The sequence below is a fragment of the Seriola lalandi genome, unplaced genomic scaffold, assembly GCF_002814215.2.
Source record: "Seriola lalandi dorsalis isolate HSWRI2012SDOR001 ecotype SW California unplaced genomic scaffold, Sedor1 jcf7180002054901, whole genome shotgun sequence".
In the NCBI taxonomy this organism is placed as follows: domain Eukaryota; kingdom Metazoa; phylum Chordata; class Actinopteri; order Carangiformes; family Carangidae; genus Seriola; species Seriola lalandi.
In genome coordinates this window covers 7,244,809-7,263,581 of record NW_019525453.1, presented here as the reverse complement: position 1 = coordinate 7,263,581, position 18,773 = coordinate 7,244,809, and the positions used below count along the sequence as shown (strand labels likewise).

The following is an 18,773-nucleotide window of genomic DNA, read 5'->3' as shown; positions in this document are numbered from 1 at the left end:
CGACCCCCCCCCCCTCCCTCCCTCCATTTATCTTTGTTGGTTCTCGTAACATTTTGTAAACACCATTATCTCAGTCATATCTCGCTCCATTGTGTCGCAGAGAAACCAAATAATTACAAATAAAAACCTCCCAACTTTGATCCCCGGTCTTCAATTGTGCTTCCGTCTGCAAGCTCAGCCATTAAAGACTCATGTGTTTAGTGGTTTGACATGAGGTCGGAGCAGATAAAGATTCTATTGGGTTCTTTTATTGACTGAAAGTCAATCCGCTGCAGAGGCAGACAAAAGCAAGAACACAAGCTGTTCCCTGGTCCGTTCTGTTCAGTATCTCCATTATTGCAGTGAATAAAATAAAGAGCCAAATATGCAACCAGGTACATAATGTTAATAATCCATGTAGTCTTTGTGCAAATCCACTGCTGTTTTTCATAAGAGCAGCAGCCGCTACTGGAGGAGTTTGATCTACCTCTTTGGTCCAAACTAAAATATCTCATGTAATTTTACACAGACAGATATTCCCCACAGGATGAATCCAAATGACTTTCATGATTCTGACTTTGCATCCACCAACACCACGCAGTTGACATTTGTGGTTTTGAGAGTCATATCGTTTTAAGCATTGGGTGGATTTCCATGAGATTTGGTGCAGACATTCATATTCATATCCCCCAGAGGATGAACACGAACTGCTTTGATAATCCCCTGACTTTTCATTTGTCAGATACTTTAGTTTATGACCAAACATCTGAAAAACTGACATTCCCATCAGCCCCGCCTGCACTTTGTTGTGTAGTGCTAATTAGCAAACGATATCATGTCAACACACAAAATTTTGAAGATGGTAAACTTTATACCTGCTAAACAGCAGCATGTTATAGCATTGCCATTGGGCTAATGTTAGCATTTAGCTCAAAGCACCACAAAACACTGGATTTGGCATAAAATGTGTGCATTGACATTAAGGCTACCATTAATTGTAATTTTTCCAATATCAATTAAAATGTTAATTGTTTAGCTTATATAAGAATAAAATTGTTACAAGTCTTTAAATGACTTGTTTTGTCCAACCAAAACTCCAAAGTTCAAAGACATTCAATTTCCAATGAAGTAAAACAGAGGAAACCAGTAAATCCTCACACTGGAGAAGGTGGAACCAGTAAATGTTCAGTACTCTTATGTAATAAGGTGCCTACACCTTTGCACTTTGAACCACGAGTCAGTAGTGAAGTGTACCCTGAGAACCAGCCCGAGACTCATCAGGACAAAAAGTTCAGAAACAAACCCTCAAAATGAAATTGCAAAAAGTAATAGTTTTCATCCCCTGCAGCATTGCTTGGCTCTAAAGGCCTGTATATAAACAAGCTCTTAATGCAAGTTGAGCAGGTGTGGACCGCAGCGCCGTTAGATTGTTTTCCTCTTGTTGTGCAGTCAGTGAAAAGCATGGCGTATCACCTGTGAGGCTTTATTTACAAGAATCTGCACAGAGAAGAAATGGAAGCCCTCAGGCATCATGTAACAACAAAAGCACTTCTTTTTTTTTTATCTCAAAACTGGAAAAATTACTATTTGAAAAATACAGTAGTGGATATAGAATAAATATCTGTATCAGAGCGACTGTTGTCAATTTGTATATTTTTAAAGTATCAGTCCATATTTAAATACAAATAAACATCTTTGCTTTGCTGCTCGACCTGGTACAATACAGTGGTGATAAAAACAACTGACAGGTGTCATGTAGGTCTTTCCCGGTTGAAACAATCTTTATAGCCTCCTTAGCTAAGGTTCATACTGTACCTCACAGTTCGGATGTTCTGGGTTTGAGTGTCCTCGTCACACGGCGTTCACCTCCCTCACTCCACTGTTATAAAGAGTTATAAAGTTGCTCTGATTCGACTCGAGCGGATGTTTGTGTTCTCAGAGTCATTGCACTCCTCCTGCGCCCATGAAGACGGTGTTGATGGGAGGCAGCGAGGACACCAGGTCCTGCACCTCTGAGGATGGCGTCACGCGCTGCTGAGACAACAGTGTTTCCTGCGGGGGGAACGGAGAGGGAACTCCAAACATGCAGGGAGCAGATCCCGACGGGGGAAGGGAATGATCTGAGGAGGAAACAACAGAAATATAAAATAAAATAATTTCAGTGTTTAATCTGTAACCATATACCTGTACAGGACCAGGAGGGGTTTTCATGCTTGAACTGTAACTTTATATCAAAGTTCAGTCAAAACAAGTTCCAGTTGGTATTGACATTTATGTGGTTTATTGTGTCAGTTAAAATGAAGCATGAAACAAATAAACAATTATAAATTTAAAAAAAAAATTTGAATCGTGGAACTTTTTAGTGTTTAATTGAATTAAAAAAAAAAAAATCTAAATTTCCCAACACTGTTGCAGAAGTTATCATAAATGTGTCACACTTGCAGTTGCTTTGCTCTCAGTCTTAAGTCCGGAGACTGCGCTGCTCTTTCATCATGTGAACTCATTGAGTTGTTCTTTTCCTCTAATGTTTTGGCTCATTTTCTTGTCCTATGATGATCCCTGACCAACCAGTCTGTCTTCCTTTGTTACTTACAGTAAACAGTACAGTAATCTCCTAATAATGTGTGGCAACGGTTTGTTCGAACACGTCCTTTGTTCTGACAGAGGCTTTGTAAGTCATCAACCTGTAGGAATGGTTTGCATTAACTTTCAAGGCTTCATTTACTTCCACTGCTGCAAGAAAGCTGGACATTAACCAGTTTCTTAATCCCTGAAAAAGGCTTTTCTGTTTTTCTATCAAAGTCACATGACTTTTCAGTTTTTGGTGACATGGATTTTTTTTGTTTTGTTTGTTTGTTTGCTCGTTTTCACCCTGGGCAGTTTACCACTTACCTTTTTACCACCTCAGCTTATTCACTTAAAGCAGAACTTTTAAGCAGTAGTGTAATTTTATGTGTGCAATTGGCTCGTATAATGTTCTTACATATAATATTTTGGAGTTTTTATTGCCAATACACCACTGAAATGTGTGGCTGAAATGTATGCAATTTTCCTGACTCCTTTGTGTTGCCAGTTTTAAAAGAAAACCACATACAAAGAAGCTTTTTATAAAATTACAACATGTAGCAAATTAAATAATTCTATAATCTGAAGATATTTTAAGAAAAATTTGGTCACCAATATATAAATAAACACACCAGCACGCATGCACGCACACACACACACACACACACACACACACACACACACACACACACACACACACACACACACACACAGTATGTGACCTGCTGACCTGCTCCAGGTTCAGCCTCTGTGAAGTAGGTTCCTGTAGTTTTCCTTCCTGGCTCGTCCAGGATGTTGAGCGGATCGTGAACTTCAGAGTACGTTGAAGGGAAGGGACGCAGACTGCTGACGCTGCTGATGACGGACACGTGCTGGTCGACCAGTGATGTCATCCGCTGGCTGTCCAGGTAACTGCTGTTGCCATAGTAACCTGACACAGGAGGAAAGTTTGGAAATGAGATCCTGTTTTCTGAGAATTGTGTTAATAATCTGGTACCGTTCGATTTAATGCCACAGTCTGAGACTTACCGCTGTGTCCTGTGGCAGAAAACGTCTGTCCCTGACACCCACCACTTGAGGGGTTCAGTCCTGCTCCCACAAAGCCGAACCCTTCAGCTGAGTCCAGAATCTGAGCGGCAGTCTGAACGTCCAGCCCCTGTTCAGTCTGAACCGGATCTGAACCTGAACTGTAGCTGGATGTGGGCCGGACTGCAGAGGCATAAGGTGTCAGGGAGCAGTTCGTGCTGCTGGATGAGTGATGGACTGATGAAGGAGGATGATGATGATGATGATTGTAGAACAAGTCTTTAGTCAGCTGCTGGTCATTAAACGAGGGGTACCGAGAGAGCTGGTAGGCCAGAGATGAAGCCTGAGACTGAACTGAGGCCAGACACTGATTTTGGGTCTGAGGTCTGAAATATAGAATTAAACAAATCTTCAGACATTATAAGAACAGGGGATATCTTACAATATGTCTACACGCTACAACACTCAATTAATAAATTGATTTTTACCAATGACACCAACCAATGAGTTTTTTCTGCAGGTTGTTAAACTTTTTTCTTTCTTTTTTTTTTTAAATAAAGAACATTTTAATTTAAGTAATGTTTTGGGAATTTTATTCTAATATTTTGTATTTTAAAACTGTACTGCTTTCAAGACAAAAAAAGGAAGAATACAAACATTTAATTTGTGATATTTGGCTCGAATAGCGCATAAAAACTTAACTGCAAACATCAAAAATAATAATTTTGGAATATTATACTATATATTTTATTATATTATACTTTGGTTCAGCAATTAAGTTTTTGGTTTTTATGGCAAATTAAGGGAAATAACTTTCCAAGTTTTGTGTAAATCTAAACATGGGTATGAAACTTGAGGCCTTATGAAGGTGGTAAAATGTTAAAATATTAAAGTATGACACCAAGAGTCTAGTGGAGACTACGTACTTAATGAGGGTCCTTTTAAACACATTTACATGAGTCAAAAATTCAACTTTTCATGATTTACCATCGCATAGCAAAACAACACGCACCATCAAAGATAAAAAAGCAAAACAAGAAAAATAAGGAAAACAAAGGCCATAATCATCATCATAAATGTTTTGTATGTACAGAAAACCTTATCAAAAAGGTTATTTTATAATCCTATCAGGGCAAGAACTATCCATTATCCTATACAATTATTATCTCTTCTGTCATCACTCCATATTGTTCATCATATCATAGACAGATGACACTGACTGGACTGCATCTTATTTGTCATTATTGTTATTTGTTTTACAAATTCCCAGTAATGACCCATAAGTGTCAGTAAAGCAGTCAGTGAATGAATATACAGTATAACATCATATAAAAGCTAACCTGAGTGCAGGCTGGTAGTTCGAGGTTGAGGAGCTGCTGGCTGGAGGGAAGTAACTAGAGCTGGTCTGAGGTAAGCAGTGATACAGGGTCTCCGGGTAGGAAGAGCAGGGGCTGGGCTGGGTCATTGCACTGAGAGAGGAGAGGCATGAGGAAGAGGAGGTGGAGCAGGTGGAGGAAGAACAGGAAGACGGCAGGAGTCTGCCCGCCATGGGCCCCTGGTTGATGACGGAGCCTCGGTGCACTAACGCTGCTGGAGAGATAGGGGGCGTCATGAGGGGCCCGCTGATCTGAGAGAAGTCCATCTGACCACCTGAGTGTGGGGGTGGAGAAACAGGGATTATACAGTCTAGAATAAACACACATGAGGAGATATTAAGTGAAAAATGTTGACATTACACGAGTGATTTTCTTTAAAGGAGCTAATTGTACGTTTTGCTATTGCTACATTGCTAATGTTAGCATTAACAGGTGTTTACTTACCAGTCTAGAAGAAACAATGTGAGTTCATTCCTTTTCTTGCCAAGAGCTGTCCCAAGCTATGAAAAACAACCCTTTTGTTTTGTTTTTATTTCTATCACTTCTTTTCTTCTAATGAAGTTAGCATGCTAACCAGCTAAAACTGTTCCAGGCTTAAAGCTAATGTTGGCTATGTAGTAATAGCAAAACTCACAAATAGCTCCTTTAAAGCTGCACTCATCAATGTTTTTGTATGAACAATGGGTTAAATGAGAATGTATGGCAAATGTTTTCAGTGCGGAAGCTCCAATAAACCCATTTTACACTACTTGACCAGCAGTCTGACAAAGCTAACAACTATCTGGTGAGCATAGTTGAGCTTGTATTAGCTAAAGAGACAGATCTTTTTCCTCAGGAGCAGTTTGAGACCAAAATCAGTGCTTAAAGAGATTCAATATTGGACTCCAAATGAATATTACATTGCTTGGTGTCTGCAGAATGTGTAAATAGGCAACTGTTTGCATGTTCACATGTTCACATGTTCACCATTATAACTTTGTCAGGTAACAGTAGGTCAGTGTTGTGTTTACAGCTTGTTTTTCTACCCTCAAATGGCCAAAAGCTCAGATATTGCTGCATCAACAATGTAAAATACTGGTAGACAAAGTTGTTCTGCTCATTTTCTTCTCAGATCAGAAGAAACACATGTGGTGCGTATTGAATACAACAACAAATCATGTATTTTGTCATTTTCAGTTTGGAGGACTTATTGAACCATTCACTTATCAGACACTTGCTGCTACCAACGTGGAAAGTTGCCCAGTGCTGTGATAGCAACGATGATAAATGTCAAGCAGAATTTTTATATCAGTGTAGAAGAAGAAACACAATTTCAGGATGCTTTTTGTGCCTCAGGGAAAAAATGTGATGACTTATGTTTTACTTTGAAAATCATCCAAGTTGGTGACTGTGAGGTCAGTTATCATGAGTTGTTTAGTGGATCTAAGTAATAACATTCTGGAGAATAAAGTTTAAATTGATTATAATTCACGCTACTTCTTGTTCTTGATGTTTTATTTTGGTTGGATGTTTTATTTTTACAAAATGGTGGATTATTTTCTTTTCCTTTTACCTGAAACTGTGAAGCCAGCAGTATCTGTCCCCTGGTAGATGACCGTGCTTGTCTCCAGACTTTGCTGCTGATTGGTGGACAGAGACATATAGGCGTGTTCTACCAGAGACTCGTTCTTCACCGATTGGTCAGTGGCGGAGTTGGCCTTGTTGCGATTGGCAAGAAAGCAGGAACTAGGTGAAGCCATGAGCGCTAGTTTACTGGCATCTGAAAATAAAAAGAGCAACATCACATCATTAACAACATCATCTGTTAAAAGTCATTAAACAAGGACTCGTTTTCGGCCATATTGGAACTATTTTCTGTTGATGCTGCTTTATTTTTGACCTGCATGACCTTCTGTATGTGGGACACTACTGTAATAATGGTGATAGTTAAACCTGGAATATCATCAATCACTTATACTCTGTAATATTAATAATTGTCTCTGATTATGTCTCTGATTAAAGTATGAGTTAAACGACCTTTAGGCCTCTTGGCATGAATTGAGTTTTGCTAGATGAATGTGAGTGGCTGCATTTCCCCAGGTGTTAGTCTGTTCCGATGGCGGATACCTGCATTTTTCATGTATTTGTCCAGCAGGTTCTGCAAGTCCTGCTCCTTGTCGTTGTTAAACTGAGTCTCCAGAGCCAACAGGATGTACTCGTCTAACAGCATCCTGATCAGATGGAAGGAACCTGCCGACGCCAAAACACAAAATGTGAAAAAGTTCATCGAAGAAAGATTTGTACCTAACAACCTTTCTCGCATATCAAACCGGCTCAGTTCCCTGACTCCAGCTGAGCTCTCACTTGAGGATTCCTCTGTTTGACCTTTAGGATGGAGCTGCTCTTTGTTTGACCTGCAGGGTCAAAGGTTAAAAACCTTCTGTGTTTGAGCTTTACTGTGACTTCAGAGAGCGACCCAACAAATGGCCAGTGTTTATTCATGTTCACGCAGCCTGTGTGCATGTGTTTGAACAGAGAGCACGCGACCCTCAGATAAGACTTTGTTTAATCAAGGTGAGTCTGGCCATTACTATTTATGGCACTATTGTAGCAATCTGCTCCGAGCTGGCTTGTATTAGTCTTGTGTTTGTGTGTGTGTGGTCAACTCATCCTGTGGCCTGACTGATGGAGAAGAAATGAGCACAAGTTAATTAGCTAAACTACACTAATATCACAAATAATAATCCCCATGTTGTCATTATGCTCAGTATGTAGCTTTTATAAGTAGTTTTTCAATAGTGACTGATTAACTGTGGTTGAGGTGCACGCTGGTTAGACTACATTCCCCATAAGCTCTGTCACATCTTCTCCCCTTTCCCTTGTATCTTTGACTTAAAGGGCATATATTGTGAAATGATGTTATGTTAAAAACGATTCAGCAGGTTTGCTTCTGTTTGTCTGGTAAGAAAACAAATGTTTTCCTGCCTTGTGCTGTAAAACATTTTCCTTCTGTGCTGTAAAGCAACACAGCAGCTTCCACAGTAAATGGTTGTAACCACCAGACATTTTAGTGATGATTATGCCAGTTTAAACCACTTTCATTTGTGAGGAAACTTTTACCAGAAACTGGCTGAATGCAAACGCTCCAAATCAGTGAGTGGCTGGAAATTGTCAGCCAGAGAGAACACATTGAAAAGGAACTGGGAAAAATGGTCAATTTATATGAGACACAACACAGACTAAATGAATGCCTAATTAAAATAGTTGTATGAAAATTAAAATATTATTTATTTTATTTTGTATTTGGTTGTGTATATGTGTTATTCTGTTTCGTTCTTAAAGTGCTGTTCTGTCTATATTCTTGTGAGAACTCTAAAAATTCAAGTGTGAAATATAAACCACTTTTATTTAAGTTTATGTGATGGGTTAATGATTTATTGGTGTCAAAATGCAAAGGTTTGGGTACCCAAAGTTTACCAAATGATGCAAAAAAAAAAGAGCAAAATAAATTAATTTTGCAAGTATACTGCTACATATATATATATATATTGTATCTTTATGACTTTATTATGAGTATTCCCTTTCTATTATGTGTCAAGTCCAACAAAGCAATGATTTCTAACTTTTCCAAAGATTAAAGTAGGGCTATACCATATAGGTCAAGTCAAGTCAACTGTTTTTCTAAGGCACATTTAAACACACTTTGAGCTGACCACAGTGCTGTACAAAGGACAGAGTAAAATAAAAGAATGAAATAAGTAAAAACACATGGAAAGCATGCTTAATATACTATATACAGAAACATATAAACATGCTAACACAAAAAAGAAAACAACAAGGAGCAAATACACAATTATGAACATGGCAACACACTAAAAGGTTTGTGAGCCAAAAAAGGCCAGAGAATATAAACGTGTCTTTAGCCGAGATGTAAAAATAGAGATGGAGGTGTCAGAGTTCTGATTTCCTAGATCCCTGTCACCTTCAGAAACATTGTTTTTTCCACAATTAAAAAGTCCCAAACCAAACGATATTCAGTTTACAGTGAGAATAAACAGAGGAAGGCTGAAAATCCTCACATCTTAGAAGCTGAAGCTGTCTTATGGAGGAGGAATGGGTTCAATTTGCTAGTGAACCAGTTGGAAGGTTTTATATACGTGTGAAGCTTTTCTTACCAAAGCTGGAGGCGTTGTTGAGTGTGAGGTTGTGCATCACTCTGGCACCAAAGAAACTCCACCTGAGCAGGAAATCCTGAGCTCGCTTCTTCACCGATCGGCCGCTCTGCTTCCCGGGCTTAGCGGAGAGAAAGAAAGGGCCGAAAATAAAAATAAAAAACTGCTTGGTTGCACAACAGGACATTTACAAGACCGTGCAGTGTGTCCACACAAAGTACGAGTACACAAAGAGGCAGGCGAGCAGCTGTTACCTTGATGACTTTATGCTCCACGACAGAGTCCAACCACTCGATGAAGGACTCCACTGTGGCGTTCTTCCTCAGCAGCTCCTTCAGCTCCTGAAAGACGGTGATGGAGTCATCTGGACAAAAGAAAGAAAAAGACCTCAGATGGAGTCAAGTAGCTTCGTTATTCTCATTTATATTACAGCAAGAGGAACAGCTAATGTAACTATAAAAAAGCATGATGAATGCATCGTTTTAGAGTCAGGTCGGAGGTACAGATTTGCTGAAGTGAAGCAATATTGCATTTTTATTAAAATTCAAATACATTGATTTACTTCCCAGTTATGATGATTGTTTTTGATGATTTCCATGATAATGATATGAGAAAATGCCAAATAGTCACTCAGAAGTTCTCTTACACTCAGAGTAGATGTCTGGGTCTTGGTCTCCTGTAGCGTTTATGCTGAGCAGAGGCTGTGAGCTGATGCTGCTGAGATCCACATTATCGATATCCAGCACCATGCTGGTCACCACGGCCTGGTCAAACAGCGCCGGACGGGCTATCTGGAAAAAACAGGCAATTATTCATTCAATCATTATTGTGTTTGTGCTACAACTGACATCATTTCTTCCTCAGTAAATGTTGGTACCTGTGCCAGGTGCAGGAACGAGGTCTGTCTCTTCAGGGAGGAGACAAAGCGGCGCGCAATAGGCAGTTTCTTGGCTGCAAGGCATTCTGGGAGGTTTTCCAGGGAGGAGGCCAGCCAGTGCTCCCAGTGTTTGGCAAAGTTGCGGATATCTGCCAACAGACTGGTGAGACAACATTCACACGGATTAGATGTCCCTCAAATCGTATCATTGTAGTTACACTGCAACCAAACGTGTTTATGACCACATGACTACAACATTAAGATCCAGGCTTCTACAGACTACCTTCTACAAAAATTCCTTCCAGCCTGTTTATCTTTTTTTCCAGGACAGGAAAGGATTTTATGGGAAATGAGGTTCAGTTTTCATTAAGCACCAGATATTTTGGATACCAGCGGTGTCACAAACAGCCTCAGATCGTCTAGAATCTAGAGAAATTCATGCTTTTATCTCCTCTCCTCTGGACTACTGCAGCTCTCTTTATACATGTCTGAGCCTACAGAGTTTACATACATGACAGCTTGTCCAAAAGGCAGCAGCCAGACTTCTTTCCAAAACCAAAAAAAGAGAGCATATTACTCCTATTCCAGCGTCTCTTCATTTACTTCCAGTAAAGTTTAGAATTGATTTTAAGATTTTATTGATGACTTTTAGGACTCACCTCTGGACGTGCACCTGAGTACATCTCAGACTGACACCTTGTGTGGCCTGTCACAACCTGAGGTCCTCAGCCAAAGCTCTATTAGCCACTCCACAATCTCGGCTGAGGACTGAGGGTGACACTGCCTTCTCTGTTCGGGCCCCCGCTCTCTGGAACAACCTCTCTGAGGAGATTAGATCGACGAGCTCTTTAGCCTCTTCTAAATCCCTTTTAAAGACAGTTTTATAGCTGTGTTTTCTCTGGGCTTGGGGTCTGGATCTACTAATGTTTTAAATCTTATTATATTAAGTAATCGTCCTGTTTCCTATCAATTACTTTAATTATTTTAGACTGTTTTATCTCATTTTTACTGAACCTCATTTGCCTCATTGTCACTTTTCTCTCCCCCAAATGTTGTAAAACCTTTAAATTTGTTTTTTAATCATTCATTTTTTAGTGTTCGTACTTGATTTGATCTTGTCTTGTAAAGCACTTTGTAACTGTGTTTTGAAAGGTGCTATATAAATAAAGTTTATCATCGTTACTATTATTCTTCTTATTATTATTATCATGAACATCACAGCTGATTTGATGATGACGCATCAAATGAACATGAGGTGAAGTTGAAGTAACAAACCTTTCAGGCATCTCCTGCATCGTAGCAGGAATCAGAACATCTGTTAAAACCTGAGGAAATAAAGGATTCATCAGTAAAACAGAGCAATACACTGCTAATCATAACAGTACAAACACATACAGGCTCCAAGGCACCAGTACATTAAAATAGATATCATTGTAATCATGATGGTTGTAATTATCTCTTGAGCCTGTTGAGCTGTTTATCTTTCCCTCTTGTCGTAGAAACTCTTACTGTGTGTTTGAGAGTTGCTAGTTCTGAAGAATTAAAGACTCTGGGTGATGAATCAAATCTATTCGGAAGAGAAGGACACAACATCATTCTTCAGCTGTTCTCTTCCTTCAAAATGCCTGCTTCTAAGGTCAAGAACATTTCATTAGGATGGATTGGGATTAAACCAGGGCCCTTTCATTTCTAAGAAAAAGTCTCCAGTTACTAGGACACACAGCTGGCCGATCACTCCCTGTGTTTTTTTTTAAATGAAGTTAGTTTGGATAAATACTATGAACAATATTAGCTTCTGACTCAAAGACTATTTTCAAGTGCAGCTCAGAATTATAAATAAATGGACATAAATGAACAATTGAGCAAAACTGAAGAAGATTTAAGTGCAAAAGAACAATTAAAATACACACATCTTTCTGGTTTGTATTAATTATGAGCATATCAAAACATTCATTGAATTTGCTTGCGGGAAAACCTGATACTTTATTTGAGTTTGAGACACTTTTTGCACCTGCACACTGTAGTAATAAAACAGTATCTAATATCAACCTTATAGAGAATGGAGTCGCAGACGCAGAAGATGTCGACTATAACAGGGTTTTCCAGCAGCGGCAGCAGGTGGTCGGGCATTCCCTGCCAGAAGTGGAGCAGAAAATTCTGGATCTGAAACAAAAAATATTTGAAGAGCTGCGTCAGTGTGAGTCTGATGGTGAACTGTTTTTATTTTCAATTATCACCTTAATTATCACCTCCTCAAAGTTGACGTTAATGGCGTTGTCCAAGATGCACTGGCAGTGTGTTTTATACATCATGATCAGAGTGTCCACCTGCCAAAGGACAATGAAGATCTGATGTGAAATTAATTCAAAAACAGAAAAAAAAAGCTACTGGAAATGCAGAAGATAGACTGAATAGTATGAATAGAATTTATAGTAAATATACAATCACCAACCTTTTCCCTGGAGATGTTTCCCTGCAGCAGAAGGTGCTGAGCACTGGGGAAGTCCGGGAGCAAAGTTCCAGTTTTGGAGCTCAGAGAGTATTTCCTGGTGAAACCTCCCTGAAACATACAATCTGTGTTAGACACTTGCTGTTGACTTGATCCTGATAAAATGCCGAAAATTGTTTTTATTTCAGTAAATTTAACTATAATCACTTGTTTTACCTCATTCTTGAGCTTACTCCCTGAAAATCTGTGATCAAAGAGAAACAGATTTGATCACGATCAAATGTTTCATCAGCAGGGATTTAAAATGTAAATATACGGTGTTTGGGCAATGAAATCTTCAAAACACACACACACACACACACCCGCACACACGCTGTATATAGAAAGAAATAATTATTTTCATGGTAATAAATGTTGACTTGAATTTTACATTTGTAGTTTTGTTTAATTAGTGTCATGTATTTCCAGAGTCTTTTTCTCATGAATACTCAAACTGCAGCAGAGACTTTAAAGAACAAAACATCAACATCATCTACAAAGACTGAGATAAAACAGACAACATATAACCAGTGTGCACTAATGATGGACACACAAACAGTGAAATACCAAACATGGACAAACAGTATAATATGCAAACAGGAAGAATAGGAAAAGAAGAAGAAGAATAGGAAGAAGGAGAATGGGAAACAGAAGAATGGGAAAAGGAAGAGGAAGAACAAGAAGAAAAGAAAGAGGAAGAACAAGAATAGGAAGAAAAATAACAAGAAGAACAAGAATAGGAAGTAGTAGAAAAGGAAGAGGAGGGAGAAGGAGAAAGAGAGGGAGGAAGAAGAAGGAGGAGGAGAAGCAGAAGGAGGAGGAGGAGAGAGAAGGCAGAGGAAGAAGAAGAAGAAGAAGAAGAAAAGACTGGATTACATCATGTTAAATGTCACCTGGTCAAACCTTTCCCAGAATACACAGAGTGATAGTAGGCGCTGCTTTCTTTGATGCCAATTCCATAGTAATGATATCTGTTAAAAATTGGAGCTGTAAGCTGCATGACAACCGTTTGCAAAAATCCAAAATATGAACATGTGGAAAAAGACTGAAAGTTAAATTGAGTATTTACTTGGAGTGTCCTCTGGTGCCCAGTCTTCTCGTCGTCAGAAGAGGAAACTTCTGTCGGATCGTCTGAGGAAAAACAGGAGGCACAAAGTTCTGGTTAATTCAGCTCTACCTGAAAATCTCACAGAGGAAACTATTATTTTATATCTTTTCTTCTTTTTTTAGGGGGGGGGGGTATCTGCAGAGGCATATATGGAATAAACTTTCATATACTAAATCAAAGATGCATAACCAGTTGTTTCCAACACAACTACCAAGATCATTGTACTTGTAACTGAGCAGTATAAAGAAACGTGTCGTGTAGGATTAGGGTTCTGCAAATAGATGCCTGTTTCCTGATTTTATGGAAGGCATTTTGGACAGTGAAGACGTTTTCTGGCTCTGCACGGAAACACACACACACACACACACCTTTCCAAATGTTGCAGCACAGGCCGGCTCTAGTTTCTCTTTCCTGCAGAAGTCCAGATAGTGGGCATAGAGGATACATCGAGGCAGACACACTCCTTCACACACTATGTAATTCTCCTCCAGCCTGTGGACACATCAGTGAGAAATCACCTCATCCTCACAACAATGTATGAGATGTCCACTGAATACAGTTAATGCAAACAGTCACAGTCTAGCTCTACAATAGAGATAAAATAGAGGAATCTATAGGAATAGCCAATAATTGTTAGAAGTCCAAAAGAGGAGGAAGATGTCACTCCTGGTTGTTATTATTGGTTGGTTTAAGAAACAGTAGCTACTAGGAAAGATCACTCTGTAGAAATGCTCCATTACAAGTAAAAGCATTCAAAAAATATGTAAGTATATTCAGCAAAATTTACTCAAACTATAAAAGTTAAAGTTCCCACTGTACAGGCTGAATCGCTCTGTCACGATTGTGTTGTTATACATGATACCAATGGATAATTATTACTGATGCATTAATATGTAAACTGCATTTTAATGTTGTAGGTGGAGCTGATTGAAGCTATTTCATACACTACTGTATGATATTTAAAATGCTCATCATAGAGTTTTAAAATCTGAACTGGAGAAGTAACTACAGCTGTTAAACAAATGCAGTGCAGTAAGAAATACAACTTTCAGTAGCAGTAGAAAATGTACTTGAGTAAACTGTACCATGTAAGTGTGGATTTGCAGATGCAGTGTGTGTAGACTGCCTGCAGTGCTCTTACCACTGCAGAGTGAGCTGCGTCTGTTTCTTCTTGTCTTTGATGATCTGACTGATGGTCTTCCTGGACGAGGAGATGCTCTGTTTGATGGTCAGGTCTGCGTTAAAGTCCACCAGGTCCTGGTCTTCTTCAGAGGATGGAGTCTCATTACTGTCCTCGGCTTCTGAGAAAAACATAGAGACAAATAAAGACATATGCGTTTTTCATCTTCAATTTCAATATTCATTTCAATATGCTTGTTTCCGATCAATTAATGTTTAAGAAAAATGGCACAAAACCTGAGATTTCACACTGGAAAAAACACAATCTAGTTCTTTCTATACTTTGACTTTTTTTCAACATGGTTTACGCAGATACTGCTCCTTCCATCACTGTCTAAGACAGAGGGGAAAAAAGGAAAATATGCCTAAAAATGTGCTGTAAAATGCCTCGCTGTATGATTATGTGATTAAATGAAGTAGTTCAGAGTCCTTTCGCTTATTCTTCTCTGATTTAAAACATACTGCATGTGAAACCTTGAAAACTTGAATAAATACAGCGCACTGTCTGGTGCTTCCTGTGCATCGGACGCTACGCCGCATTGATTTTTCCTCACAAATGGAACATTTTACATTTCATTTTCAGATTTATTTCAGTTTGAGCATTTCCTCTTTGCTTTCAGTGTCTCCAGCAACCTCACATGCCTCAAGGTTTTTATTTGTTAATCCAAGCATTTGCTCTGATGAGACTGAGGAAGAAGAAGAAGAAAAAGAAGAAGAATAAGAAGAAGAAGAAGAAGTAGAAGAAGAAAGATTAAATGAATTTTAAGTCATCTTCTTCTCACTCCTAGAGGACAGTGTCCAAAGCCGAGCTGTTTTTGTGCATATCTGACCTTGAGAAAGTGATTTGTGCTTTCATAAATCACTTCACTTAGATTGCTACTGGTGTGCCTGTGGAGTGAACAATGCACTGTGGGACCAAAGTTAAAGGAATCAAATAATGGTCCATTATTTTCTGAAGGGTGCCAGAACAGCTATTCAAAGACGTGTACTGTACTGTAACTCCATTTCCACTTGGTATTGACAAAATAACAAGAATGTCTTAATTGCTTTTTCAGTCTAACAGAGTTTTTTCTAGAGAATGTTTCTCCCAGCGAAACTGGAATAAAGGAAACTCCACAAACCTGAACACTTATTAATGTCATGTTACAATTATAAAACCTACAAAAATACAGTAACTAATCATCTAACAAGCCAAAATGATTAGGGTAAATGTAAAAATACATGTTATAACATTTTATCTTATTTTACTTATTGGTAACATTTTGTGTTTACAAATGCAATAAGATGCTTCAAGACCTCACAGACCCTCAGTGCATCCACCACACAGTGTAATATCACCTGAAAGTTTTCGAAGTAGTGGAGCTGACAGCCACAGAAAACACGAGTTTGTAAATTTACTATTTAAAACTACAAAAACATACAAAAATGTATGTGAATCATGGCAGCTTAACAATATTTTTGCATATTTTTCAAAACATAGTTGGGCAATTTCCAAAATTATCAGCATCTAATATTCGTTTTCAGAAGATTTAGAGAGAAATAAAATTTAAAAAAATGAATTGCTGTTCGAAATGATGGAAAAACAGTATCACTGAATCAACGGGTTACAGAATACACTCAACTACTTTATTCCTGATACTGCTCCAGAGCTACCGGAGCTATGAGTATATAAATGCATTAAAGAAAAATGCAGTAAAAGTACAATATTCTAAGTCTTTGGAGCAAATGAATATGGAAAAGTTTCACATCTCACAGCTGGAACATTTTGGTGAAATGTTCCCTGATTTCACTATTTAAAAAACAGCCCTTTGTGATGTTGATGTTGTTACTGCCTAAATACATAGTATATGAGATATTTAATAACTCTAAAATTAAGAATATTGAGTATATGCTCATTGCTTTTAGCACGCCTTTCAAAATCTTTGATTGATGACTGTGAAAAGTAGAAGAATTCTATATTTGCCATGTGTATTTTATTCATCTTAGTGTGGCAAAATTTATGAAACAGTTCAAATTTTAGTGCAAACCAACTAACGTCTGCAGAGGGTTTATTTTAAGCCACCAAAAATATTTTTAACTCCACATTTTACACATATGCTGGATGTAAAGCTGCATTTCATAACACCACTGACAGACCGAATTTGTTTCATTCATTTGAATCTTCTCTGTTTACTGATTGCTTTCATTTTAGTTTTTAGGGGGAAAAATTGAATGTTATCTTGCTGTCACTTCTATGAAGCCTGTAGCTGTAGCACCACCATGTGGTTGATTAGTGTCACTTTTTATACCTGAGCAAATCTGGAACCTGTCCACAGAAAAACATTCAGATTTAAAGACTGAATGGAAATTATATCAAGAAAACAGGAGAAAACAAAGGAGATGACATATAAGGGATCATAACAATATAAAACAAAATCTGAGCCCTATTTTTCTGAAACTGAGTGTGGTTGCTACGTTACCTGATTTAATCCCAGCATCATCTTCCTGAGGAAAATGTGTCTGCCCATTGAAATCTCTGTGTGTTTCCTCTGGTGAGCTGCACAAAGTCTTGGTTAAAGAGTGAATGAGAAACACTCCATCTCTGCCTGAACTCTCACTGCTGCGCTTCATCGGCATCGTGGACGTCAGATTTTAAAACTCAACCGCAGACAAAGAAGAAGAAGAAGAAAAGTGAAGTCAGTCTGCTGTGAAATTTAAAAAAAAAAAAAAAAAGAAAAAAGAAAAAAAAAAGTCCACTGCAGACCATTTGTCCTTAAAGACTGTGAACCCCACTCTGCACACACACATGAATCCTCAAACACTGTTTGCCAATCCTTCCATCACACAAGTCCAGGAAAAGATCACTAACACCAGCTCTAGCATTTTGGTCAGTTTCTACCAGCCACATACAAAAATGGAAAAACTCTCTGTGCTGTTGATAGACCTGACAGAGCCACCTCAGACTATAAAGCTGTGCTGTGGGAAGGCAGAGCTAATGAAGCCGTGGATGCATTCATCATATTTACAGAAGACTGGAGCTAATCCAAGTTATTAATGATTAACAGAAAAACCCTCATCCATCTGTCCATCCATCCATCCTGCCTCCCACAGTCAGCTGGCCCTTTATTTAAACTTATATACACATACAAGCCTGAAGGGATTTAAATCACAATTGTCCAGTTTGCTTTCAGTTTTGAAAACTCAAAAATATATCTACACTTCGAGGATTTCTGTGTCAAAATACGTTGACAAAAAATGCAAAAGGTATAAGAATGCATCCTAAAGAGAAATTGGACTTTGGTGGCTGTATTCATTACATAATATTTCCACATGGTATACTATGAATCTTGGCTATAAGCTTAAATCTGACTTCTACACTGATTTTAAAAGATGCTGTATTTACTCTTTTCTTTCTCTATCTGCTCCTTTATGTAAAGTCTTCGTCCTCTGTGGTGTCATTTCAGGCAGTATATCTTTAAAGTATTAACCTGTTAAAACCTTGAATTAGTTCAGTGCAGTACTTCTGAGGTGCGTCCTGTACATCATTGTGCTGATCTTTCTTTACTAATGGAATATTTCACATTTCATTTTCAGATTGATTTCAGTTTCAGTGTTTCTTCTTAGCCTTTGGTAACTCCTCACATGCCTCAAGGATTTTCTTATGAAATCTGCAGCTTTTTTTTTTTTTTTTTTTTTTTTTTTAATCTAAACCATTACCTTGATGAGAATGAAGCAGATGAAATTAGTTGGAAATCTTGTTTTCTCTACTTGAGGACCCTGTCCAAAAAGTCCTTTTTTTTGTTTGTTTGTTTTTCTGACCTTGAAAAGCTGATTTGTGCTCTCAGTTATCAATTAACTTAAATAGCTAAGTTTAAGACATCAAAGAAAATCAAATACCCTCTCCTGAACGAAAGAATTCACATTAAAGTCTGGCATGTTTTAAATCAATCATGACATTGATACAGATATTTTTCTACTGCATCTACTTATAGAATCACATTATAATTCTAACAATATAATGATCAAACTATTTCATGTTATGGAC

General features: G+C 38.2%; 1 protein-coding gene across 2 annotated transcripts; it reads right to left on the bottom strand.

Moving 5' to 3' along the window:
- Positions 1–1,450: 1,450 nt before the first annotated feature.
- rfx6 (regulatory factor X, 6) lies at positions 1,451–17,365 on the bottom strand. Of its 2 annotated transcripts, none has more exons than XM_087180379.1 (20): positions 17,209–17,365; positions 14,712–14,871; positions 13,939–14,062; positions 13,532–13,593; positions 13,356–13,433; positions 12,631–12,667; positions 12,427–12,534; positions 12,224–12,301; positions 12,024–12,137; positions 11,250–11,299; positions 9,975–10,134; positions 9,744–9,888; positions 9,352–9,461; positions 9,101–9,218; positions 7,053–7,175; positions 6,499–6,705; positions 4,911–5,220; positions 3,574–3,956; positions 3,275–3,475; positions 1,451–2,099 (listed from the first exon to the last, which is right to left on the bottom strand). In XM_087180379.1, exons 1-20 carry the CDS (start codon positions 17,363–17,365, stop codon positions 1,921–1,923), a joined length of 2,904 nt encoding a protein of 967 aa, XP_087036505.1. In that variant the 3' UTR covers positions 1,451–1,920. The 2 variants fall into 2 exon arrangements, with proteins under 2 accessions (XP_087036505.1, XP_087036506.1); XM_087180380.1 differs by having other exon boundaries at positions 12,640–12,667.
- Positions 17,366–18,773: the final 1,408 nt, after the last annotated feature.

Bases quoted from the DNA above. Each gene is read 5' to 3' on its own strand.
- rfx6 (XM_087180379.1), bottom strand. From the start codon at position 17,365: ATGCCGATGAAGCGCAGCAGTGAGAGTTCAGGCAGAGATGGAGTGTTT. The intron at 14,872-17,208 runs GTAACGTAGCAA...TGTTTTTCTCAG, and splicing joins TGATGCTGGGATTAAATCAG to AAGCCGAGGACAGTAATGAG. The intron at 9,889-9,974 runs GTACCAACATTT...TGTTTTTTCCAG, and splicing joins CGTTCCTGCACCTGGCACAG to ATAGCCCGTCCGGCGCTGTT.